The sequence below is a fragment of the Stenella coeruleoalba genome (assembly GCF_951394435.1).
Source record: "Stenella coeruleoalba genome assembly, chromosome: 2".
In the NCBI taxonomy this organism is placed as follows: domain Eukaryota; kingdom Metazoa; phylum Chordata; class Mammalia; order Artiodactyla; family Delphinidae; genus Stenella; species Stenella coeruleoalba.
The window spans coordinates 149,597,227-149,625,071 of NC_137147.1; the positions used below are offsets into that span (position 1 = coordinate 149,597,227).

A 27,845-nucleotide genomic window follows, 5' to 3' on the forward strand; every position below is an offset into this window, starting at 1 on the left:
ACCAGCACAACCCAAAAGAAAAAGACATTTAAAAATTTAAGTACATGAAATAGCAGTCTAATTTAAGAATCTCCTAATATCCAAGAATATTTAAACAAATGACAGATTTGATAAATATCTCAATGTTTTCAGTATTTTAATATTACATAAATGTAGTAAATTTTGCCGTAAAGTCCAACCTACTACTCAAGTTTTTATGGTAATTCCAAGCCTATGGGGGGGGAGGAATATTTATATAGCTCCAGTACTAAATACTGTAAGAACTGAAACCAAAAGGCATCATAAAGCAAAATGTCTGAAGTAGGACTAACTAAGGGACACACAAGCTATCCATGAAAGATCCTTTTCATCTAATTAGTTAGCCTGATAAAAACACAACTGAAATTTCTGTAAAAGGCATAAATATATGTTCATATTTTCAACACTCATAAATAAAAGGACCAATATCTTTTCCCAAGAATTTCCGGAGAGCGATTTGGGGTGAATTAATGTAAAATTTCCTTTCTAACAACGATAAGAAAAAGAATTCTAGCTTTCAGTACAAAGCAGCTTAAAATCAATTACTACTGCTGCTGTCTAAAAAGTATAGTTGAGTAATAGTGATTTTCATGTGTGAGAATTTCTTCTTAGATAAGTCAAACACATTTTAATTAATCTTAACATCACTGGGCGTATTTTATCAGTTCTTTATTGTAACCAGTATCATTTTTATAATAAGCACAAATTTTTTTCCTGAGAGATAAACCATGGAATTTTTAAGGGACTGGGTTTGAAACTTGTATGCTAGGATAATGTACTGAACAAATCAATGAGTGTCACTTCTTCGCTATCTACATTTTAAAAATATTTAGACCTAACAATACAGCACCTGATCCCTTTCTTCAATATGTTCATGAGCTAGTGGAAAGGAACATAAATTTCCTTCTAAAAGATTAATAAACCTGACCCGTGACAACATATTCTCCTGGCAGAGGCTTAACTTCCTGGTATTTGTGTTCACTTGAATCAAGAAAAAAAGACTTTCTTGGATTCATATCTAGAATATCGTCTCATACATTTTTGATAAAGGGAAAAAAAATCAAAGCAGATTTAAGCTAAACTCCTTGTCATCCAATGTCTTTAGCATTCTGACTTCAGAGAATGCTTAAATGACTTCATGTTTTCCTCATCATACAAATGTTAGATTTAACCCTACTGGGCCCATAGCCAGCCTGGAAATTCGAGTTAATTAATTATATACTTTCCTCTCTCATGTTAATTAGCAGTAAATCCCCAACGGAACAGAAATGTAGCTCTATATACTCTCATATTGGTTTCTGTGCTTTTATTAACTGAAAATGTTTATCTGAAAAATAAATCTTAGAAGTATTTACAACGCAATTTTAGCTACTTGCTGCTCTAATTCTTATGATAATACAAATTATGTGGGGAGGCAGGTGCCAAAACCATGGCTATACCAATTTTCACTACTACGGGTTCTATTAGAAGAGGCCTTCTAATTTCCTGCATTTAAAAACATATCTAGGATAGTTTTAAGTTCTTCATCTTAAATAGAAACTAGTAAAAAGCTGCTTGACTGACCATATCAATTAGTATTCATAAAATTGTAAGTCTGATCATACATGCAAAACATATTTATTTGTAAGAATGGCCTAGTGTTTTTCTCAGTGACATTTTCTTTCCAACGGAGTACTTTGATACAACCAGTAGTAAGGATAAGTGAAATCTGGCCCTCTGCTATGGAGACTAGTTTACTTGTCCTTGGATGATAGAAAAGAGAAAACCTGCTCTTAGGAGACAGACCTGGGTTCAGTTCTGGCCTCAATATTTAACTAGCAGGGTGGGGCTTAAACAAGTTACCTAACTTCCCAGCACCAATTTTTCCTTACTTATAAAAGGAGGCTAGTAACAGCTAAATGACAGAGTGGTTATGAGAATTAAATGAGGTAAACATAAAGTCCCCAGCGTAGTTCCTGACACAGAGTAGCCCTTATGATCATGTTAGTTCCTGTCTCTTCTTTCCCAGATTCCATACAAAGAAGGTGAATATTCAAAATGTGTTTCTAAGCTTGAGTTTTAAAACTTGGATTTCTGTGTTGTCTCTAATAATAAAATAATCCTCTGAAATAATGAAAAGAGCATCATGCCTGTACTTGCTGCAATTTTTATACCTGGAACACTTTATAGCATCTTCAGTTCAAGGCCTAGAAAATGGAGGCTGATGAGATAGGTGAAGAGAACAGGAATCCTCTCCTCCCAAAACTTTCCTTCCTTTACCTCTAAGACTTTCTACCTTTCGGCATAAAGGACACAATTGAGTCATATCAATGAGAAAACTGAGTGCAGGCCAAGTTCTTTATAAGTAAGGAATCTCAGAAATCCATTATTCCTTGCTATTTTTCAAAGTTCAAAAAAATAGATAATATTCAAAGTGATTTTAAGTCCCCTATTTATCATAAACACATATTAATATCTTATAACATGGCACATAATACAGCTACACAAAAGCTACATGTGATATAAAGCATTAACCCCTTCTCTTTTCTGATAGTGGGGAAAACAGGGTTAACATTTTTGCCTTTTTGCCTTTTCTTTTCTGCACATAGATGCCCAAGCCTCTTATGTTTCCAACAGTACAATACGGCCACATAATCTTAAATAACAAAATATGAAAAGGCTCTTCTCTTATTAATCTCTTTTTTCCTAGAGTCTGTTCAGTCTATTTATTAAATTACCCCAAGCATCCTTAAATATATGGAAATCAACTTGAAAATTTAAAAATAAAAACCGGAAAAAAAAAAGGAAAGCATTTTCTTTAAGGCCAGTATCACTCAGGATTTCTCACTCTTTCATAATACCCGTAAAAGGATCTTAAAAATGAAATCAAAATATTAATATTCAAAATATAAATCTGTCCTATCATCTTAAGATAAATTGATAAAATGGAGTTAAAGAGTGAGCTTAAATTTAACCGGTTCATTATGAGAATTATACAAAAATTCTATAACTCAAGTGAGGAAATACATTTCACTTAGACTCTGGCAACGTTAAAGTGCTACTTTTTACTATAAAGCATTGATGGGCAGACATTTCCCAATATATACAAAGATGAAGTATTTACGATAGTCTTTGGATAATATAATTACATACTATACGATTTTCTTATTGAAGAGTTAGAACAATAATAAACTAGATGTGGTAAAAGTAAAACACATATAAGACTAAGGGCTTATGATACAGAGGACTAAGAAAATATATCATCCTTTACGCATTTTTCAAGAACATAAAAGTCACCTTTGACCTATATCAAGCACAGGCTATCAACTTTCAGGCTACACTTTTCTAACATACCAGCCATGTCATCTACCGTAAGCCTGGAAATACTTAATACGATCAAAGCTGTTCCCCACCCCTCCACCCCTAAATGTAGAACAAAGAGAAATGCTGTAATAGAGTGATCTGTGCTCTTGAAAGAATAAAATCTAAACTCAATCTGAGTTATAGTCTCTCTGCTTCAGGGGTCCTGTATGATTAATTTTACTAAACTTGCACACACACCATTTTCAAACAGACTATTTCACTTAGAATAGGACATAAAAGAAAAAATTTTCACATTTGAAAGACAGTTGCCAAGGAAATTACATAGAGATCAAGTTATTTCACTTATACCACCCATCTAAACCTACCTCTCACATTCTCCAAAGCTCTGTTTATATGGCTAGTGTGAACACATACTTTTTAATGAGTTTAAGGATATTTTGGCTTGATTGTCATCTAGTAAGAAAGCTTACTGAAAAGTTAAGAACCAAATGCTAACGAAGTCCAAAGAGGCCTTACCAAAGCAGTCAGAGAACGAAAAAGTGCTTTCATTAGTTCTCACGTACACTGGTTAAAGTCATATGCTACTTTAAAACATTTTCAAGTGATAAAAAGGGAAGGGACCAACATAACTGACTGTATACCTATTTTAGGAAAATGTGATTCATTTTTTTTATAACTTCAAACATTAACATTAAAAATGCCTCTACTCCTGACCAAAAAAAATTGCTAAAGTCATTTATGTATTTAATAAAACACCTGAGCTAATACATTGTTTTGGAAAAATTGAGGAGGAAAATACTGTATTCCTGACATAAACCCAAGATTGCTATTCACTAGTATAACATTTTTATGTTTATCAACTATCTTATAAAGATAAGTCCTATTGAATATTCCAGAAGTTCACCTTCTTTTTAGAATACACAAAATCCTCTGACTTAAAGATATTTTTGTAGAAACATACTAAGTAATTAATACAGAGTAATTAATTTAAAAAACAGAGAAGTTTTACTTAGCAACACAGAAAGGTATTATTTTAAAACATCTAACCATGTGCTATAAATCGACCAGAAATACATTCTTTGGAAAATGTATAAATGCACTCTTTGAAAAATAGTGATTTATTTTATGAATCTGTACAGGGTCAAAATTCTAGTTTGATTGGAAACAGATGGTATCTGAGTAAAGTCAGGCTCCGGACCTGAAACTCCAAACAGGAAATACGGCCCTCACTAGCTGACTGCTTCCCTAATCATTCCCAGAGCTTCATACTTGTTATTTTTATGAATATCTAAGATGACTTTCATCTTTCCCTTCTATCTACAAAGCATCAAGTAATCTTCCCTCTTTCTCTCTCTCTGTTATATATGTATTTTACATGTAGATTATATGTTTACAATATAAGAAAACATTAAAACTAATGTACTTTCAAGCTCATTACTAGTAAAGACATCAGGCATTAAAAAAATATCCCACAAATTCAAGTTTATTTTCTATATTATTTTAAAAATAAAAGCCAAAAACTATTGAGTAACCGTGTCAAAGACAACTTTGCTAACCATACTTACAAAGAAACATACAATCTTAACGTATTACAGAATATGATAAAACAAAACCTCACAGGTTTTAGTAAAAAGTAATTAATCTACCCTCCTTTCCCTTAAACCAGTTAGAAGCTATCTGAACAAAGAAAAAGACTTACCGTTTTTCCATTGTAGTAATACATCAAAGAATTGCTGCCCATTCCAGGGACAGGATAAGCACAATACATGTTGATTTTGAAAATGTTACTGTTTGCAGCTAATGCACTCAGCTTCTCTCCAAGACATACATCCACACAGCCAAACAGAGTTAAGTCTTCAGCACTATGCATCCACACATGATCTACTCAAAAGGAACTTATGCAAAATAGGACTGAACCAACTCACGGAGCAGAGAGGGAGGGTTTGTGCTGTAAGTAACCTCTTTCAATCTCTATCAAGTCCTCACACTGGTAGAGGATACCAATAAGACAAATTCTGGAATTTTAAAAAAATACAAGTCACAAGTGCTAAATAATAAAAAGTGATACAGTGTCTTGGAGATAAATAGCCCAAGGAATTATTAATATTGTCATATATATAGTATATATGTCTCTTACAAAGAAAGACAAACTGACAGATCTGCTAACCTATTTTTAGTTTAAATTAGAGCACTTGTAGCAGGGAAACCTAGCTTGCTACACCTCTAGCAACATTACCATCTGGCATGGCCTACAGTTGCTTCTAACGATGATAAACACATGATCAAGCAATCAGGAATTGGAAACACTGAATCATGTGTAACAAGAAGGATCTAAACAGTTAAGCCTTGTACAAAGTCACTTCCTGGAGAAAGCGGACCTGTCATGTAAGTACCTCTAAACTAGCTAGAACAAACCATGATTTTTTATGTTATAAAAACGGTATGGAAAGAAATTTGAAAGGAACACATTTCATGAAAAAGCTCATTCCAACAATTCAAAAAATTATCTTGAAAATAAATGATGTTTTTAAAACATAGTATTTAATATAGGTTTTCAATTATAAAGCTCCTTAAATTCCTCACTCATAACACCAATTAAAAGTTTATAATGGACTGCACTTTCCTAGAATATGTACTAAGCAATTCGATAATTAAAAAGAAAAAACAAACAAGGTTTTGTTTTCCCTTACATAAAAATATGAAAGGCTGGTATGTATAGACAAAATGTGCACTGTAGCTAATAAACTAAAAAAGATTTCTTGGAAGTCTTTCCTCCAAGTGCATTATAGTTCTTAACTAACACTTAATATATTCATATTTTTATGTTAATGTTCAAATTTCTCAAAAAGGAAAACTAATCAGTGTGGGAATAAACATCTCATAGATTTAAAAAATTCATTATACTTAGAAGTCAAAAGGTCTTAGACGTTGTTTTGCCAATACTTTGTTTCTCACACACAAACATATTTCATTATTTTAAAAAATTTCAATTTGTCTTTTGGTGTGGATTCTAACCCAGAAAAACAGAATAGCAACTTTTCTTTCCTCTCATTTCCCCCCATGAAAACCTCTTTGTACTATCTCTTCTCCCTGTGCCTTGCAGGTTCTCACAAAACTGTTAATCAGAGGACAGCTCACAAGCTGCAAAAAAGGGACACATCACTTTTTTAAAGGCACCTTTCATGAAGCAGAACTGCTCTAAGGGAATATTCTAGGAATATTCTATAAGGGACCCGCAAACCCACCATTTTTATGAAAAATATTGATTAAAATATAACAATAAAATCAAATAAGACAATAAGGCCAGCTAAGTTCATAATGTTTTAAAAGCTTATGGTGTTGGAATAACAATAAAACCTCCCCACATTCTCCAGATATAGAAAAGGCTAAGCAGCAGCTGCAAAAGAACATCACTGTACAGCAGACCATTAAAATGCCAGTCTGCAGAGTGGCTTGTAACTTCCTCCCTCCTGAGAGACCACAAAGACCCATTTCAATCCTTAGAGAACTGTGTAAAAAGCGTTGACTTACAATTAACAATGCCATGCCTTAAAACCATTCAAGTAAATTTTAGTCTTTTATAGACATAGTCTCTCTCTGACAGAACAGCTTAAAAAAAAAAAAAAGGAAAATCAACCATCCAAAATAAAGTTTCCTTTTTTCCTTAATGAATAAAAAAAAACCCAAAAACTTACTTTTAAAATAGAAATTTAGGGGACTGGGGGAAAAGGGCAGCCACAAAGCACTTCAACATTTTCTTCCTACAATCAGTAGGAGGCTCAGCTTCAACCTGAGAAAACTTTTATATATTGATTTTAAAAAATCCACCTACAGTAGTTAGGCTTGTTTCTTTGGGGCTTGCCAGAAAAGAGAGAGTACTATGATGTTTGTTAAAACAAACAGCATAATGTAAATCCAACTATGCAATCTTGGCTATTAAAGCACAATGAAAATTTGAGTATTTCATTAACAGTTCTTTATTTTAGAGGCAACTATATGGTATTCTGAAAGTAATAAACAAATATCCAAGTTTAAAAAGTTCAGAGTAAAACCAGACAGCATAATACTCTTTTACTGTTCTAAAGCAGTTTATTAAGGAACTGGATAAGACTTGCTATTAAACCTGAAACCTGAACTTTGAAACATAATAGTTTCTAAGCAGAGCTGAGTAATTAATTAAAAGCTTTTGCTTCTACTTTTCATTCCTCCTCTCAGAAACACAGATACAAAATCCATACATGTGCTTAAATGTAAGATGGAGCCCCCCCCACCATGTACCCAACACAATCACTTGGTATACACTACTGCCTATACTGAGGGCGGATGTAGAAACGTGAGGGAAGAGAGAAGAGGTGGGGGGTGGGTGGGCATTTACATACATATGGCATTAAATTTATTCCTCAAAAACAGCAAATCATCAAGAAAACTGGTGGTAATTTAAATAAAATAGTCCCGTATTTTACTCGTATGCTATGGTAATGTCCTTCAAGTTTGCTACTCCAAAATAACATCTTTTTGAAGTCTGCCTTACCCAAAAGAAAGTAAAACTGGTTGATGTAAACATATTTTTAACAGTTACAAATTATCTTCTATGATAAAGTCCTTTTTCTCTTCCTCAAAAATATTTTTTTAAAAAAATCTAATTTAATCTATGTAACAGCTGCAGCACAATTTTTTTTCTTAAGCAGAATCATATTACAGGAAAAAAATGCATATAGATGGATCAAGTGCTGCTCTAGTCAATGCAGTTGTTTAATCTTTGCCTCTTTTTTTTGAAGGAACATGTCAAGGGTTAATCCTATGACTCAGTCTGACAAAACGAGTCAGCTGGAGACAGGGCCACTTTTTAAACCTGATTTCAGACAGACATGCAGCCTGCACAGGAGCTCTGAACTGTCATGCACTTTTTATCCTGAATTGTTTCCACCCGCAATTCTACGTAATCACTTATGTGTTATTCTAAGATTATGTGATCTGACTCAATATTCATGCTACCTAGTCCAACAATCTAAAAACTCACCAACTTTTATAGCAAAATGGGCATTACTGTACACACCGGCAACAAGATTAATGAAAATGTCAGAGAACCCTGAAAAAATATGACTTGGAGCCATACATCTTTTATTAGCAAACTGATTATTCCTGGTTTGAGGATTACTGCATTTCACTGATTTTAAAATATACTTCCCTGCCTTCAATAGTTCAGGATGTGATGTTTATTGCCATTCCAACAATCATCAAGCACAGACCTAAACTAGATAAGAAAAAGCTATGATGTGTTTTGCCTAAGCAATTTACTTCTTTCCAGAAGATTTAGGAAAAAATGTTTCCAAAAAACCTACTAGGTAGAGACCTTCTGGCAACTTCAGTTTAAATTCCAGGCCCTTATTTCCTTCTTATTTTTCTGTTGACTGGGAAACAGATCATCCTCGGAGAGCTATGCAAAATTTCCTGGGGTTACCCATGCAATATTTTAATTTATTTTATTAGCTCTTCTTTATCCCTGATATTTGGATTGCTATAACTCTCAAATCTGTTTTTTAAACTATCTTAAACACGAATGTTTCAAGAGTGACTTAAAATTCTAAAAAAATTTTAAAAGAAAATTTCAATTTAACTGAATTACACATCTTGAATTAATTAATTAATAAAGGCCAGTTAGTGGTTAATATTATTGTACATTTTTTCTAAAATAAGCAGGCAACATTCCAGTGTCCCAAAAGGCCAAAAGATCTCGCTGGAAAAGTAAATCTAAAACCCACTCATAGGATTCCTCATGAAAAGTTTCAACATTATTTCTAAGTGAATCAATTCCTGGAAAATAAGACTTTCAGAGTGAAAAACAAAGCTAAACAAAGTTCACATGTGAATAATTCCACAAATGAACTCTATATATTCCTGCTTTACGAAACTCAGTAAATAACTAATATGTTATTGGTTGCAAGGGAGGTGCGGGGTGAGGATAGTTTTAAGAGCATAATAAATAAGAGAATCTACAAGTAGGAAGATACAAAAGCAAAAGCAAAAATGTCTCCTCTTCCTTATTTAGCATGCAGAAAGATGACTAGTAAATGAATACTGTCTCCTAAACGCGCAGTAAGACACCAAAAAATTCCAGGTATTATATCTGAACATTATATTGCAAATTTTTCTAGTATATGCTGCTTTGTAAATAAAGTCACTCCTAAGTGTTCAGGAAGTTGGTCTTCTGGTCTTTTTCTAATATTTAGAAATATTATTTTTCTCACAATTTAGAAAATTTACTTTTGCAAAAAATAAAGCAAGAATATAAAACTCTAGTGAAATAATGCATCCCTCTCAAACCGATCCACTAACAATCAGTACCTATTATTTAAACATAATAATGCTATTTATCTGAAATCATATAATGCATCTTCTAACTCAACAATATTACTCTCATCTATCTTGCTGATAACTAATCAATCAGTAAAAAGGCTTCCAAATACTGTCCTTCCACTGTATGAAAAGATGAAAAATCAAAGACCTGGTTTTCTGATCTTTCCTCAGGTGATATTTTGAAAAACTGGTTCCAATTATGCCTTAGTTGTGAGTACCTAAATCCTAGCCAAACCAATAATCAGAGTTATATTACAGATTGGTCTGAAAACTGGTACACAATTTACTTGGATATTGATTGGAAATGAGGAGCAACCACCCCCCCCACCACTTCTCAGTAAAATTCATGCTAAAGTTCACAAATCACATCATCTGTCTCAGACATAGAACATCAGATTTCTTATCATCTCTTTACAAAAATCTCAAGCCTAACATGTGTTTTAGAAATGCTTAATGCTTAACAAAATAGAAAACACCTATCTGTATAGCCAATGTAAACAGTCAGCTGTATAAACTGCATTTATAGGGCAAAAGAACACTTGTTTAATTCCCCTTTTGACAACCATATGACCAAAATGAGGATGTGTAAAAACAGCCATACCTCCTGGAGGAGAAAAGCAGATAAATCTCTTTCTGAGGTAACTAAATAGTATCCCTCTGACATCAACATGAACAGAACTGACAGATCATACAAAGCTTCTAAAAGGCAATCATTAAATACCCCTTCAAACAAGATAGAACTGCCACTACTGAGAATATATAAAACATGAAGCAAACTTCATGTTTATCTTGATCATAAACTCACTATGACAAAGCAGTTTTCCTCGAAAAATTAAAGTGGGGAGTCCCCCTCCCTAGTAATTCCTGCATCTCTTGGCTGTCCATTTCTTTCCCCACATGAATTGCAGTTTGTCACTTCTCATTTACCACTTGAAATAACACGGTAAGAGATTCATTAACTATGTTGCAACTTGATAATTTTCCTGCAGATGGCTCTATAATCACAGCACTAATGGTGTGTCTGCGGGTAAAAAGAAGTTGAGGAGAGTATCCAGGTTTTAAAATTCTTTAATAAACCAGCACTCTGATGAGCTTTCAAGACTGGGACAAGGCATTGCACTACTGACTTATTAGGTTACAACAAAACAAAAACTAGAAGCAAACAAAGCTATTATTTTAAACCATAAAGGTAAACAATTTGATCTTGGGTCCAGTTAGCTCTCCCTTAAGGAAAGTGCTCCCCGGTTTTTTATTTCTTCTTTGACCTGTGTAATTTTTTTCTTCTGAGCTGGAAAGTACCAGATCCTTTCGATTTATGAGAAATGGAACAGTACCATGATATTCTACTCTATTTTAAATTTATTTTTAAAGAGACCAGAAATAACATCTGCATCTTACTTAGCCCAGAGCCATTTCAAGAATCTGCAACTGGAAACTCTAAATAACTTATACATTAAGTTATTTCTGGCACCCAATCTATGTTTTGTTCCAGTAAAAATTCTTGCTAGTGGTAGTAATTTTTTAATACTTCATACCTCTAATTAAGTACTGAGTATCTACCAAATCATCCTGCCTCATATTTGTAATGATCAAGTAACAAAGAAGAGTTCATTTTAGCTATACTCACTGGAAGAAATCATGCAGATCCTAAATTTATGAAAAGACCCATCTTAAAAAGAGAATGGGGGCTTCCCTGGTGGTGCAGTGTTTGAGAGTCCGCCTGCCGATGCAGGGGACACGGGTTCGTGCCCCGGTCCGGGAAGATCCCACATGCCGTGGAGCGGCTGGGCCCGTGAGCCATGGCCGCTGAGCCTGTGCGTCCGGAGTCTGTGCTCCGCAACGGGAGAGGCTGCAACAGTGAGAGGCCCGCGTACCGGGGGGGAAAAAAAAAAAAAAAAGAAAAGAAAAAAGAGAATGATTTCTAACCATTAAATTCTGGTGACCAACTCTCAACAAAAGCCAAGTAATACTTCAGTTTGAAAACATATATGAGGATGGTATAATAAGCAGGGGAGGAGATGGGAGATAGTGTCAGTTTAAAGCAAAACAAAAGTTTCAGTAATGCTTACTTAGTATGCTTCACTGGTAAAGGCAATATGCCACCCCAACAAGTGTTCCTTACCAGACAGGTTGGGAAACACAGTCACAAAACTCTGAAAGAAGAAAATGTGTTAAGCTACTTGTTCTATGCATCTCTATCACAAATACTTACAGTAGGGCAGAATAATTCTCCCTACCACTCATTAGTACTCTGTAACATGAGATAAGCTGCTCAGGTTCCAGACACTGTGGCGTCATACCATATGATGAAAAAGAGCATAGACTACGAGTCAGGAGACAGGGATTCGGGTTTTAGCTCTGCCTCTTAGGAAGCATGAGAGCTTAGGCGAGGTCACTGAATTTCCCTGAGTCTGAGTTTCCATTTCTGGAAAACTCAGGAATTAAACTAGGCCAAACATTTCCTAGCCATTTCACCAACAGTGAAACCTTTTATTACCTACTCCACCCCAAAACACTGAATTCCTATTCTGAAAGATTTTTGTCTCCCAAACTTTTCTTGAGTTATAATGAATATTTTTCCCTGTTAAAAAAAAGCCATGCAACTCCCATTCAGAACTTCTGATTAAAAGGAAAATGAAGCACTGCCATGCTGAGCTAATTCTCGTGAAAGAAATCTGATAGCACGGATAATTTATTTCAGTAAATTACACAATTTGTTAGGTTTTCTGAAATATTTACATTTTGTATTACTAATTTTGAAGACCCAGGTTATGACTCACTGGCATAGATGAGACCTAATGTCCACACACCTACCTTAAATTGTATTTTTATAATCATATCTGCAAGTGGCACAGTTAAAAGCCCAGAGCCTCACATGAAATGAAAGGTTGATCAGATAGGGAATCAAAAACATTATTACAACTTCTCAATTCTAAGCTAAGAGTCCAAATGCTTGTATTCTAGTAACATTTATATGCTGGCAAGTGAATTATCTTCACAAGGGGTTTAGTTATGTATTTCTAGTAATATTTTCGTTTAAAACTAACATCTTTTTAAATAGCTCTGTAGTGTCTAGGATAAAATGGTAAAAAAAAAATGAAAAGGGTTGACATCTTACCAACAGGTAACAACTCTTACCTAATTCTGTCATCTAATTAGCTCGGTAACAATTTTGGTTTCTTAATAATGTGCAGTTTGATCTACAGGTCAGACATTTTATGTTTAACACAGCACCACCGGGAAAATAAAGATTTTTGGCCATATTCTTCAAATAAACATGTAAGCCTCTACAGAGATGGCTTTGTTATAATTTTAGTAGGCAACAAGAGTTAAGGAGACAATCCTTAACTTAAGAGAGCTCATCTTAACTAAGTAGGCTGTGGCTCCTGCACTGTTCGGTAATAAAGAAGTTGGGCCTGTGATTTGCTTCTTTGTGCCTTTTGGCTGGAGAATTTAGTACATCATAAAAGAGATTATGTGGATTATAGACAAAGGTGGCTGTAATGAATACATAGGTTGGATAGTTAACAGGGTATAATACAAGAATAAAGGGTGAAAAGCATGTAGCAGTACCACAGTACCTTTACAGCTGTATGATCTTTTTTTAAAAATTAATTTATTTACTTATTTATTTTTGGCTGCATTGGTCTTCGCTGCTGCATGCAGGCTTTCTCTAGCTGTGGTGAGTGGGGTCTACTCTTGGTTGTGGTGTGTGGGCTTCTCATTGCAGTGGCTTCTCTTGTTGTGGAGCAGAGGCTCAAGGCGCGTGGGCTCAGTAGTTGTGGCTCATGGCTCTAGAGCACAGGCTCAGTAGTTGTGGTGCATGGGCTTAGTTGCTCTGCGCCATGTGGGATCTTCCCAGACCAGGGCTCGAACCCGTGTCCTCTGCACTGGCAGGTGGATTCTTAACCACTGTGTCACCAGGGAAACCCCAGCTGTGTGATCTTGAGGAACACTGGGGTGCTCTAACACTGGTTATTTGAGACTGAAATATTAAAAAGATCCAAACTGTGTTACTATTGTTAAAATTGGAATAAAGATATGAATACAGGATCACAATTATTAATGCTAAGTCCACACATGGAAAACCAAATTCAGGTCTTCCTAGCTGTGATGTATCTAACTGAGAGTAAGACTATGCCTATGTAAATGGGAAGAATTCCAGTGATCTTTGACACAGAAAACACTTCCACTTTTCTGATGAAAAACTGGAGGTTTTTTTTTCTCCCTGAAAAGCTTTTACAAAGTTTAACCATGTTAAACATCTTACAGTATAGATAGTTAAAATACACTTGTAGCTCTCCTTGAAGAATATGTTAATTTCAGATTGTTCAGTATGTTGTTTATACCTTCTCTGAGTCAAATGAGTATGATCCAGGAAGAAAGAACAACTATGGCTGTATTGCCAATCATTTAAGTTTGTTCATTTATTCAACAACTATTCACTGAGCATCTATTATGCACCTAGGAGCTGCTGATAAAGCAATAAACAACGTAAGTAAAATCCCTGTTTTATCAAAATTCTCCTGGGTAAGACAGATAAAGAATAAATTATAGTACATCAGATGGTAGTAAGTGTTTCAAAGAAAATTATAGCAGGAAAGGAGAGAGGGGAATATGGGGCATGTTGCCATTTTATATAGGATGGTCAGGAAAGATTCCCCAGTGATAAAGTGATATGTGATCAAAGAGAAAAGTATATAAGGAAACTAGCTATAGGGGTACTAAGGGAGGTGTGCTCTGGCAGAGAGAAGAGTAAATGCAAAGGCCCTGAGGCAGGACGGTGCTTGATATCTTTAAGGAGCAGTAAAGAGGGCAGAAGGCTAGAGGGATAAATTAGTGGAAGATGAAGTCTGGGAGGTAGCAGCAAACAGGTAAGAAGGGTCTTGAAAGCCATTTTAAGGACTTTGGTTTTGCAGAGATAAGAGATGCTGTTGGAGGATTTTGAGCAGAAGAATATCATCTGACTTAAAATTTAAAGGGATTGTCCTGTATTAAAAAAAATGATTTAAGGAAAATTGGGAGGTCAGTTGGGAAGATGCTGCTTTAATTCAGGAAAGAGATAAAAGTGGCTTGGATAATGAAGACAGCAGCAGGTGGTAAGAAATGATCAAATTCTTGAAGACAATTTTAGTATGAGAAATTTAATATGGGAAGATAACCACTGTTTTACTTTTATGTCAATGAAACCATAATTTTTTTTCCTTTAGAAAAAGGTTTCCTGTATTATGGTTTTCCATCCTCATCTGTCACATGAGGATCATGACACTACATTGTTAACTACGTCAATCCCAGCACACTGTAGAGTTATGGCTGAATTACTGGTAATTTACCGCTTGGGGGGCAAATTTATTCCTATTATTGTGTATAATTAGGAGTTAACTGCACAATTGAGGAAAAAAATAGGACAAATAGTTCAGTGTCTTATACAAAAAAAGCAAGTTAACATATTTTTGATCATTTGGAACAGCCAGAGTAGGAGAAAGTTGAAAAGTACAGCTTGGAGCAGGAAGTCATTAAAAGATGATGTTCCCCATCATAGATAACATAAAATAATAGCTTCACAGTATTTATTTTTATCCTCTTAATTTAATTCAAAAAGCATTTCCTGGACACTCCACTATGTGCCCAGGGGGCGATAATCACTCAAATGAAAAAAAATTTAAAGTTAACTTATTTCCAAAGGTCAAAGTTACCTTTTGACCGTAAGCATCTTGAAGACAGGGTACAAGGTCCATGGTTTATTATTACTTAAATATCTAAAGCCTAGAAGAATTCTTAATTCACAATAAGCACTTTATATTCACTAACTTTATCAGAATGAATTCATATTTCTCTCAGTGGAAATTTACTAAATGGAGCCCACTCTAGTAGCAATAAATTTCTAATTCTCATTCAAATTACTGTTTTTTGAAATTTATAAGTATCTTCGGTAATGTTGAAAAACATATTGATAACTTAATTTCAATTATGTCAAATTTTATGGTTTAAAAAATTATCAAGCTCAAGTTGGAAAACCTGAGAAGTTTTATTACTTATTTATGAAGTATTATTTATTAACACTAGCCATCATAAAACTAAAAAAAAAAAACTAAATAAGAACCATAAATATTCACTTAAATTTATAGAGATTGTGAGTTTTCTAGTCATCTAAGTGAAGATTCTCTTAAGTTTTTTTTTTTTTTTTTTTTGTGGTACGCGGGCCTCTCACTGCTGTGGCCTCTCCCGTTGCAGAGCACAGGCTCCGGACGCGCAGGCTCAGAGGCCACGGCTCACGGGCCCAGCCACTCCGCAGCATGTGGGATCTTCCCGGACCGGGGCAGGAACCCGTGTCCCCTGCGCATCGGCAGGCGGACTCTCAACCACTGCGCCACCAGGGAAGCCCTCCTCTCTTAAGTTTTGAATGAAGCTTTTAGGTTTAGAGAGACATGTCACGTGTTTCAACAGAATCTGTCTCACAATCATACATGGGTTGGAACTGATTCTCAAGCTGCTAGGAACGACTTTTTTAGCTTTGGGTTCTATGAGGAAGTTGGACCAGGATAAAAGATGGTGATTAGGCACATGTATATATAAGTTCAAGGAAAAAATTATAATAGAATTGTTTATATCAAAGTCAAATTATTTAAATACTTTAAACCCAATTGTTTCAAATAAACATTTTCTAATATATCTCTATGTGGACTTATTTTTGATGTCATAAACTTCTGCATATTATTACCTAATGTGACATTTAAATCCTAGAAAAATTATGACTTCGTAGCATCCACTTTATATATTGAGGTTCTTCCACCATCCTAGTCAGGTACATTTTAAGGCAAATAACTGTCCTGGAAAGTTTCTATCAATGTGCCTAGGGCCTTAAGGAAATGATGAAGGGACTAATGAATATCATGTAATGGATCTAAAAAACAAACAAACAAAAAACAGGGTTTTATTTTGTTTCTCTTTGGGTCTGTTTTTCACGGGAAGTATATTTATAAAGAAGGTAAGAATATATCTACTCTAGGCATACACTTATGGTCTTTAAGTCTAATGCAGAGGTTGGCAAATTATAGTTGTGGGCCAAATCAGGTTTACCAGCTGATTTTACAAATAAAGTTTTACTGGAACACAGTCATGCCCATTCATTTATGTATCATCTGTGGCTGCTTTCACATTCCAATAGCAGACCTGAATAGTTGTGACAGAGACTGTCTGACTCACAAAGCTGAGCAGATTGACAACAGAACCCTTTACATAAAGTTTGCTGACTCCTGGTCTAGCACACTGAGGAAGAGTAGAAATATAGGCTATAAGAAAGAGATAGCAGATTCTAGCAAATTTTCCAGAAACAATTTCTAGAACCAAATTACTTTTGAAAATTAATACAATGTTGTCATATTATAGATATACTGGGTTATGTCTTAAATTAAATGCAGATAATAAAAAAGACAAAAACTTTGAAGGGCTAACACTTTAAAATTTGTTTAAAATCGGACTTCCCTGGTAGTGCAGTGGTTAGGACTCTGCACTCCCAATGCAGGGGGCTGGGGTTCAATCCCTGGTCAGGGATCTAGATCCCACATGCATGCTGCAACTAAGAGTTTGTATGCCACACTAAGGAGCCTGCAAGCCACAGCTAAGGAGCCCGCCTGCCACAAATTAGACCTGGTGCAATCAAAAAAAAAAAAAAAAAAAAAAAAACTTGTTTAAAAATCTATTCAAAGAATACAAACACGGGAGAAATAAGGAACTATCTTGGAACTAGTAGTGTTTTTAAACTGCTTAGAAGTCTAAGTATGAACTTACCTATATAGCATAGATTACACTCATTGAAATTAGTTATCATACAAGTACACTAAATGACTTTTCAAACTAAAATCATCACTGGTTAAACAAAGGAAATATCGGCGATGGCAAATTTCATGTCAGCAAATTACTTAGGATATAAATGCCTTCCCTAACGTAGAATGAAATCCAGAGCCCCAAACTTGGGGCTTAAATTAAGAAACTTGGAGTTTCTTAATTTATTCCTTCTTTCCTATACTTGAAGAAATTGTATTAGATAAAAAACGAAACAAAAAAACTTCATGGTTCTACTGATGCTGAATGACAAAACAGTGGGCTTAACGTCTGAAAGCATTTATAGAATTCAACCACATATCCTTTAAAAACCATACAAATTACACACACACACACACACACACACACACACACACATTGGGGCTTATCCTACATCTGGTTTGTAAAGTCTCAAGGATCTAAAATATAACAGCTGAGGAGTTCAATAAATCGTAAAAGCTGGTTCTGAAATTCAGCCATGTTCTTCCTTCTTTAAAAAGAAATAGAAAGGTCAGAAAATAACAAATATCACTGTGGTTGTACCATCACATCAGTACAAACATACAGAAGACTTGCTCGCTGGTAACTTTTCCTTTTTTTTTTTTTTGACTTGAAATCAGATCAAAGATGGACTGGCTTGTTACAAAAAACCAACATCTTAGAACTATGGATTAAAAGCCCATTATCTACACTGATACAAGTCTGACACTGTTCTGAACAGTAGTTACTGTCAGCATAAACAGTGGCTATTTCTTCTTATTAATGTATGAAGAAAATCTTTCATTCAATGACCAAACTGAATATGAGTTTGGAATGGATTATAGAACCATTCGCTTTAGGTACTAAGATTTTCCTGCTAGAATGACCTGTAAGGTCAGAGAAAGAATCAGCCTGTTTGGAAATTTTATATCAAGGTAGCCTTCAAACAGAGACAGCTTATCTAACAGTTCGAAATAAGAAACTCTTAAGTACCTAGTTGTTGTGCACCCTATGGGCTTGTCTGCTAAAGGAGTTAAGCAGATATCTATTCTCACTCATGTTCAGGAACTGGAGTGTTCACTTTATGAAGTTTAGCTTAAGCTGGTGCTGCATGTAAATACTGTTTATTCTAGAATCAACTAGGACTCTTGCTAGTTAAGGGTCTCGGATAATTGTCTACAAATACACTGCTACCCTAGCTTCCTAATAACTTCCACAGAACACTCCCACAGATACATTTGTAGCTTATCTCACTATTTTTGTGGATAAACTGGAGGTAACAATATCTCTACAGTTCTACCCTTGACCTTTTTCTTACTGGTTCAGATAACCACTAATCTTTCAAGTGGTACTTTTCCAAGTTATTCATTTATATCAGCCCCAGAAAGTTGTATCTGTCCTCCCTTTCCTATTTAAAAAAAAATCCTCACTTTAGCCACCCTCAAAATTTAATATTCTGACTTTTCTATTTAATATTCTTACTAATTATATTTAGTATGTACATGAAAATGCTAGATCACGGTACATGTTCAGTGGTCTTTGTGATTTAGAAAAACCTCAGAATATCTCCAATTATCTCAAGGGGTGTCCCTAAAGTAGAAAATTTAATACTAAAAATGACAAAAAATCCACATTAATTAAAAAAAGCCATTCCCAACAAAATAAAATCCTACAAACATTTGGCAGAAAGGAAGGTCATTTCCTAAACTATAGTCAATTACCAATTCAAAGGCTACAGAGCTCTGTACCTGTCTGCAGCAAAGCAAGAAAAGGTGGTGTCTAAGCTGCTTTGATTTATCTCAGAAACAATAAAGTTCCTTGTGAGGGAAGAATCATAAAAAAATTTTTTCATGATGGGTAGGGAGGTAAAATATACTTTGAGAGTTTAACTCTCAAACTCTCAAAAAAATTAAAGCAATTATCTGACAAACTGTTACAGCTTTTGTGGGATAATATATACACACTTAAAGACAGAGGACAAAGACTAGCACGATATTTGACTAAGAAACAAAGAGACTGTGTCATCAGCCTATGTGTGGGACTATAAACCAGTTATGTTCAAAATGAAGAAGACATGCCGGACTTCCCTGGTGGCGCAGTGGTTAAGAATCCGCCTGCCAATGCAGGGGACACAGGTTTGAGCCCTGGTCCAGGAAGATCTCACATGCCGCGGAGCAACTAAACACGTGCACCACAACTACTGAGCCTGCGCTCTAGAGCCCACGAGCCACAACTTCTGAGTTCGTGTGCCACAACTACTGAAGCCTGCGCGCCTAGGGCCCGTGCTCTGTAACAAGAGAAGCCACCTCAATGAGAAGCCTGGGCACCGCAACAAAGAGTAGCCCCCGCTGGCCGCAACTAGAGAAAGCCTATGTGCAGCAACAAAAGACCCAACGTAGCCAAAAATAAATAAATAAATAAAAAAAAAATGAATAAGACATGCCATTTTGATGCAGAGCATGATGATGTTCAAAAGATGTTTTCAAATGCTACTGAACAAGATCACAACTTGGATATAAAGGTATTCTGAAATCTGTATAGATATTTACTTTGCTGGTGATAAAAATCTTGGAAGTGTCTTGCTTCTTTCTTCAGGATTCTGCATTTTCTGCAGGCATTTTTTAAAAAAGATCTATGTTTGGAAATACTATATAACATCAGGTTAAGAAATGAAGAACAAAGAAACTTCCCTCCATCTGAGAAATGCTTTAGAGGACCATAAAGATGTTCAACCAATGATAAAATAAAGGAAAAAAAAAGCATAGACTCTTGATAGTTCAGAAGACAAAACTAATTAGTATGAATTCTAGGCAGGAATTAATTCAATCAATTTTTCCTCCTTCTATAAGTTCCTTTTCTGAAAATGAATGCTTTCTTAACAACAATAGCAGCTACAATTTACTACTCACTATGTGCCAGGCACATACATTACATGTGCAAGTAAATACTTTTTTTTACCATAATATTTATCTTTCCTTATGTTTTCAAACTTTTCCTTGCTTTTCAACAAAATATGGTATGGGAATTCCCTGGTGGTCCAGTGGTTAGGACTCACATGCTCTCACTGCCAAGGGCCCAGGTTTGATCCCTGGTCGGGGAACTAAAATCCCATAAGCCATGAGGCACAGCCAAGAAAAAAAAAAAACGGTAAACATGAAATGCTAAAATTCCTTTAAATTGCAGGCTATAGTGGTAGGAACTAGAAAAAAATAAAGAAAGAACATTTACTGAGTGTCCATTATATACTAGGCACATGTAAGGCACATAATACCCTCATACTAACACTTGAGATAAACATTACTATCTCCTTTTACAAACAGATATTTCGTGTTCAGAGAACTTAAAAGCAATTTCTCTAAGGTTACGAAACAAAAAGCAGCTGAGGCCAGATAAAAACCCATCTGCCTGACTAGGAAGTCTGTGCTTTTCTACGTCATCCTTTCAAGATGGTGGTAGGTCTTTAAACAACAAAGCAATTAATAAATTTGATCAAGAAAAACATAACTGACAGAATAAACTATTTTAAATTTAATATACTAACCAAGATACCTTATGAGTACACCAAGATACACAACATGTTTTAACATTCAAAAGAAAAAGAAAATGGTCTTCTATATTAAATTAGGTTGTAATCTTTGGCTGTATGTGTAATCTTGGGCAAGTTACTTAATATTTCTGAGTCTCAATTTCCTCATCTGTAAGAAGAGGATATAGTTATCTTACAGATTGGTGTGGTGAAGATTAAAGATTAAGATGATACAGATAATGGTTAGCACAGATGCTCACACATGTAAGATATGTGTTACTCTAACACAGTGAAATTGAGGCTGTAAAGGATGCTAACAAATATAATGCAAATGTTTCACTTTTTCCCACAAATTACTAGGAAAAAAAATCACAGTTGCTCGCAATCTCTACCCAGTGTTTCAAAATTTCCTTAAATGTTTTATCTCAGTAAAAATTTGATAGAAATGAAAAACAGCTTGTGTATATACGAAGAACAAAGACTAGAGTTGGTGGTTAGAGAAGGAAAGGGGAGGTTCAGGAGCCCTAAAAAGGAAAGAAAACATCTTGCAAAGTCAAAGCACACCCATACCTTCAGAAAGACTCCCAGATAATCTTAACAACTACAAATGCCTCCTATTATCTACAGGCCAGGAGACTTTAGGCTTTTATCCAGGGTAGACTGCTATGACAATTTATCTCTTTTCATATCTGAGCTGGTCTTATGTGTTCCTCAATCTTCCTCTGGAGTGGGAGAGCGGGTCTGCTATAGGAAAAGCATAAAGGTTATATTTGGTACAGAACTCAATAATGCTGTACTTCTAGATGTGGCCTGAGAGTGTGTTTATTTTTTTACATGTCTATGCCTTTTACCTGTATCGACTGCTACTGATCTTCCCAGACAGAGTTCAAATGTCAACTCCTGAGGCCATTAGTACTTCCCAAGGCAGAGTTAGTTCTACCTACTCTATGTTTCCAGAGTACTTGGTGCACACCTTTACTTGCCTCACTGAAATACACGTAATTAATTCACTAAATGCTTGTTTCTCACACTAGTTCCCTGCAGGCAATGATGGTGTGCTTGTATGTTCGAATTCAATGTCCAGGCATCGCTCTACTGTTGCTGCTACAGAAGTTCACTTTGTTCAATATTTCAACCTGTCTAGAGAAACAAGTGGAAAATGTAATGTGCTTAAAGAACACCATTTTTTCATCGGTAGGAAGAAAGCTATGCCCATTACACCTTTTGGTTATGTATAGAGCATATTAATTTTAAAACCCTAAGAATGTAACATTTTAGACCTGAAAGGAACTTTAGATTTCCCAGTTCAAACTTCCTAAGGCTAACTGACAAGTCCAGGGTCATACAATCAATCAATAACTAAGCCAGCAGATTTGAACAGACCATTTTCTTAACCTTAGTGACCATACTGCTTTAAGAATGTCAATACACCGTTATCGGACCTTCATCCAGACAGAAGTTACCATTCAGTTGTTCTGCAGTGAGGAATAGGGGAGCTGAGGTTTGTAATTATGATACCTAAATACATATCATGGATAAGAAAAAGAAAGGGCCTCTAACCAATGGTCTATGGTCAAATTATGTAGATTATCATGGCTTTGCAGGTTAAGTAACACTGCCTGTCGTTCTCTGTAGTGGTGTGAGCAGTATGATACCAACCTAGCTCTTTCACTTTTTTTTTAGTAAAGGTAACATGTATTTTACAGATGACTAAAGGTTGACTGCACAAGCAGAAAACTGTGAAATCTGAGATGTTACGGTCAAGTTTCTAGTTTGGGAAGTATATTCAAATGATCATGAAATAAAATATACATAGTCCATTTTCATTTTTATACCCATTTTTAAAAAATAATTCACATTGATAAAGCCCTATGAATTACATATATTTCAGTAAAAGCATCCAAATAGAAAACCTTTACTTTAAATTCCATTTGTTTTAGACACTGAAAAGGTAAGTAGTGTAACGATAAGTGTTCTCAGTTTATTATTTTGGTATCATTTATCAAAGTACCAGTTTTTAAAGTTTAAAAAAACTCTCTTTTAAAAACCTGAGATTTCAACATAGCATTTAATCTAAAATATGCTTCTAATTAAAATGCATTTATCATTTATATATCCTTAATAACATTCAATACATTTAAATACTATTTTCAGCATGGTTTCAAAGCAGTATGATCATGTTTGCTGCTGATGTTAAGTACAGAATTGAAAATAATAATTTCTAATATTTTCTATACAAATATCTAATAAATCCCAAGTAAAGAAGCTAGTAATACAATATATAAGTAGGCTTGACTTGTGAAATTTTCTAATGGTTCTCAAAGAAATCAGTTTCATGAGAATTCACTGGCTTTCCCCCTCTCCTTGGCTCATCCTTAACACCTGAGACAATACAGAGAATTACCTCCAGGTAGAGAATGCTGTTTTGATTAGGATTGCAAGGAACACTGGTGACCTCCAGTGTTTATTCTTTTTCCAGGTTGTTCTGTCCATTTTGCCCTTTTGTTTTAAAAATGAAAGAACTATGAAACAACAAAAATATACTGTTTCTTAAAATTAATGTCAGGCAAAGAAATGAGATGAATTTTTCATTTACTAATCTGGTATTTTTTAAAACCTGTGCAGTTATACTAAATATTAATATGTAATTTAACTTCTATTACTCTCATAGAATTATAGTAACAAATTACCAAAAAAATCGCAGTTACATGTTTTAGCTGTTCTGTCAGTTTTAAATATGACTTCCGTTAATCTAGCAGAAATCATGTTATGCTGTTGAACCACCTACCCCTGCACAGCACACAACTGTTAAAATGTAAATTGCCCAACTATTTTTAGCTGTCGCTGAAAAAAAAATCCTGTCTTTGGGAATAATGATTTGAGGCATTGTGTTCATTTTGTTTATCAAGCAGCTATTCAGCCTCTAGTGGGTCCAAGTGCTTATGCAAGCAAAAGCTTTTAAGAATGCCTGCAGCTGCAATCCAACCTTCCAGGTAAGCTGCAGGTTCAGAGCACAGCTGCCCTAGGCTGCATAAAACTCAGATCCATCTGGAAGTGAGTTTCAAAGAGGATTTCAAATTTGAGTTTTCATGTATCACATGGAAGAGAAGGAGGGGGAAGAACATAGGAAAGAAGGAAGGCAAATAACCAAAAAGATGGTATCTCTACTTCAGCCTTAATAAAAAATAAAAAGCTCAAGACCCATGCTGCTCCTTCTAGATTACTACTTGCCAAGCCAGATATTCCATTCAGTGTATACTTCGATGAGCTGTGACTCATCCAGCAGCACCTGCGCCCATGTGTTAAGTACTGCCAAATAAAAGGCCAACATCCATTTACACAACAAAGAGATGTACCCTACAAGGCATGGGGCCTCAATCCAAAAGCCCCACTCCCCATTTGTTCTAAGAAAAGGGAGAGGAAAAAAAATCTTCCCTCCTCACACCAGGGATTTTTAAATTGTAGGTGGATTTATGATATAGGTTCATTTACAAATACTTTACTCTTTAACAGAATAAAGTATACTTAATAGCACAAACACCCCTACAGCATTTGATTATCATGGCCATTAACGGTTGTTCACCAAACCTTTCCAACCTCCTTCATGAAAGCTCTTTATTCTCAAAGGATACATTTTTGAGCAAAGAGGGATCAACAAACTAGCTGCTTGAAAGCTTTCCTGATGCTAGGCTGAAGTTAGGAAAGGCTTAATGAAGGCTTTAAAATCCACAAGGGCTTCACAATGAACATCTGACTTGGTGATTTATGCATATTAATAACCTCAGTCCTACTGAGGCAAGCTGAGCCGAACATGTCCTCCGAATCTTAATGTCTTTAGCTCCATTGGGATTATTACAAATGTAAATTTCTAAGATTCTCAGCTATTAATCTCTGTCTGTCCTCCTGTTCAGCAACATAATGACTAATTAAACATCAAAAGACCTGTACAGGAGATCTTCTTTGACAGCTACCAGCCTAGTCCTCTTCCCAAGAGGGGAATTCAAATGACAGGGCCATGGAGTAAAAGCGTATGAGTAAGCTACAAATCACTGAAGAGAAATCTTAAAAACCTAACACTGAATTTGGATTTAACTCAATCAGTGATTCCGTTAAGTAGAGAACAGTTACTATGTGAAGTGTGCCTACTGATACCAACCAAACGTATCCTTACAGCCAGCAGATACTGAATACGTGATATCAGTTTGTTTACCACAAAGTCAAAAAAAATGGGTACTTACAGAAGAAGGCAAGCCAGGAGGCACCTTTCTGACTTTCTTTGCTTGCAAAGGATCTGCACGTGGGAAACAGTATATTTCATCAGCATTTATATTAGAAAAGTTTCAGACTTCAAATGAGCAGGAAAGAATTTTTCCTCCTAGTACCTTTCTTGTCTTCCAGCATTTAGAAGTAAGTAAGGGAATACAGGGATAGGGGTCTCATTCTTTCTAACTGGTTCCAGTGCAAAACAGGTACGCCTAATGAAGTGATATATTCTGAAATACATATCCCATAAGTTTGGGAAGATGACAGCAAAGTAAAACAAGAAAGAAAATAACAAACCAATAAGCATGTGTGAGAAAAGGGAATAATATTTCTTAAGCACCTATTACGTGCAAGGTTCCATATTAGGCACTTTACATCATTTATCTCAGCTCATTTGCAGAGGGGCATTTGGTACAACAGGTCAGTTTAATAATATGACTCCTTAAGAGAGACACAAATTTAGTGTTCATATCACATTGAGAATTAGGTTTAAAAGCATATTAAATAGACTAAAAGCTAATGCTAATGCTACAAGGTATTATATTAAAAATTTGAAATAAAATTTAATAACTGAAAAATTAAGGTTATAATAATATCTGAGATATGCTACATAAACTATTAGATACAGGCATTGTCATGTATGATATCATCCTGTAAGTATTCTATAAGAACATTTACTTTAACAATGTGTGGTTAAAACTGCAACTTCAGCACTAATTATTATACAATTTTTATCCTTGGATATTTATATTTATTTCCAAGAAATAACTAAAGTATATTTCTTTCTAAGACACAAATTATTTATTAATATAATGGAGAATATGAATATTTTCATATGCCTAACGACCTTACTTGGTATTTTACTTTTACTTATCTGTAAAATTTAATACTTGTTCATCTTATTTATTGTAAAAAATGGTGTTAATTGCACCTTTCCAATCGTACACAAATAATGGATCAAATTCAGGATTTTTCAGAGGGGTTCACTATTAAGAAGAGAGAATGCATAAGAAGGCTGATGTTAATTACAATGTTTTTGAAAACTGTAAAAATTAGAACTGTAAAAATGGTATTTTCCTGGGTCATAAATGATATGACAATAAAACATGCAGTTGTTTAAGAAAGAATGAAACCCATTTAAATTGGGGCTGGGAATCTTTATAGTGAATATCCCAGGAGGCTGCAAAGCTAAAAAAGCAACTTTGTAAGTAGCACATGGAAAATTTTATACAATAAAAAGAGGAAAAAAACACTCATTAGCATCTATTCCCTACCCCAAGAGGCAGCCTATATTTCCTTAAAACAAAAGTGCCAAAGATAAACAACATCTGGCACACTCTATATTTATAAAACTTACAGGCAAAATTTTTGTTCTTTGTGAGGCTTTTCTAAAACCCAACTTTTCACAACTAGTACAGTATCCCTTGAGCAAAAGCCACACTCCATACATACCAAGAGAGTCAACTGAACTGTTCCTATCAGTCTGGAGCCCATCACTCTCTTTTGGGGTAGTTAGCAGTAGAATACATTGTTGTTTAGATAAGGACAGTTCTTCACTGCCATGGGAATGGAAATTTTTCTTTTATATTTTTAATCTCATCATTAGCTGCCACTCTACAATTATATAAATAATGTTGGATTCAAAATCATGAACTTAGGATACAGAGTTCACTTTTGGGAGGTTTCAAAGTGTAATAGTTAAGAGAGTAAGCTGATTGGATTCAAATTTCAGCTCCATCACACAGCAGCTGTGTGAGCCTGGGCAAGTTACTTAACCTCTTAGAACTTCAGTTACCTACAATAACCTCCTGGAGTTATTGCAATAAATATAATACAGAAAGATGCTCAGGGAAGTGCCTAACAGAAAATGACACAATAAATTTTAGCCATTATTACTAGGTTTATATTAAAAACTGTGGCAAGAGTATTATAAGTTAGATACTGTTTTGCAGAATGTTGATTTCCTAAAGCATCTAAATAGCTTGAGAAGATGCTAAGATTGGCGTAGATTATCTCTGAAGTCCTTTCAGAGATTTTATGGATAACTGCAATGCCGATAAAGAGTGTCTAAGACTGAGAAATAACAATAAAGAATGGAATAATAATCCACTAAACGGTATTCACCCAGGAGATGAGTGCACCTCCCTGGATACCAAGGCTTGGCTAAGTTACTTAGCTTCCAGGGTCTTGGTTCCTTATTTGCAACATGACGTTAATATTATAACCTCATAGAGTTTTTGTAAAGATGCAGTATGTATACACAGTACCTGGCATAGAAGAAATAATCCATAGTACCTAGCATTATCATAATCAAAATGAAAATGAAGAATATATAAGCTTTAATTTCTGGAAAGCTTGAGTATTTATGAAATCCACTCCCCCTCCCTGCCCTCAATATTCCAATAGTTTATTTCCTCCTTGAACTCTTAGTAATAGTATACTGGTCTATATTATTGCTTTTTATCACAGTGTGTACTCACATAGCATACTAACAGATATTTTTCTAGAGTGACACTGCCACATCTAGACTCAAAAGAATGTTCTTACCCTGACTAATTTGGTGGGAAACAAAAGT

At 35.0% G+C, this 27,845-nt stretch overlaps 1 protein-coding gene across 11 annotated transcripts in view; it reads right to left on the reverse strand.

Annotated features, from left to right (window-relative positions):
• Positions 1 to 27,845, reverse strand: part of TCF12 (transcription factor 12) — a 383,172-nt gene that overhangs the window by 55,804 nt on the left and 299,523 nt on the right. For 6 of the 11 annotated variants that reach the window (XM_079912043.1, XM_079912042.1, XM_079912040.1 and 3 more), the window contains one exon: positions 25,246 to 25,298. In XM_079912043.1, the coding sequence (XP_079768169.1) occupies positions 25,246 to 25,298 (53 nt within the window). Of the gene's footprint in view, positions 1 to 5,020; positions 11,831 to 23,411; positions 23,507 to 25,245; positions 25,299 to 27,845 lie in introns of those variants that run through there. The other 5 variants (XM_079912044.1, XM_079912046.1, XM_079912050.1 and 2 more) reach the window with 3 other exon arrangements.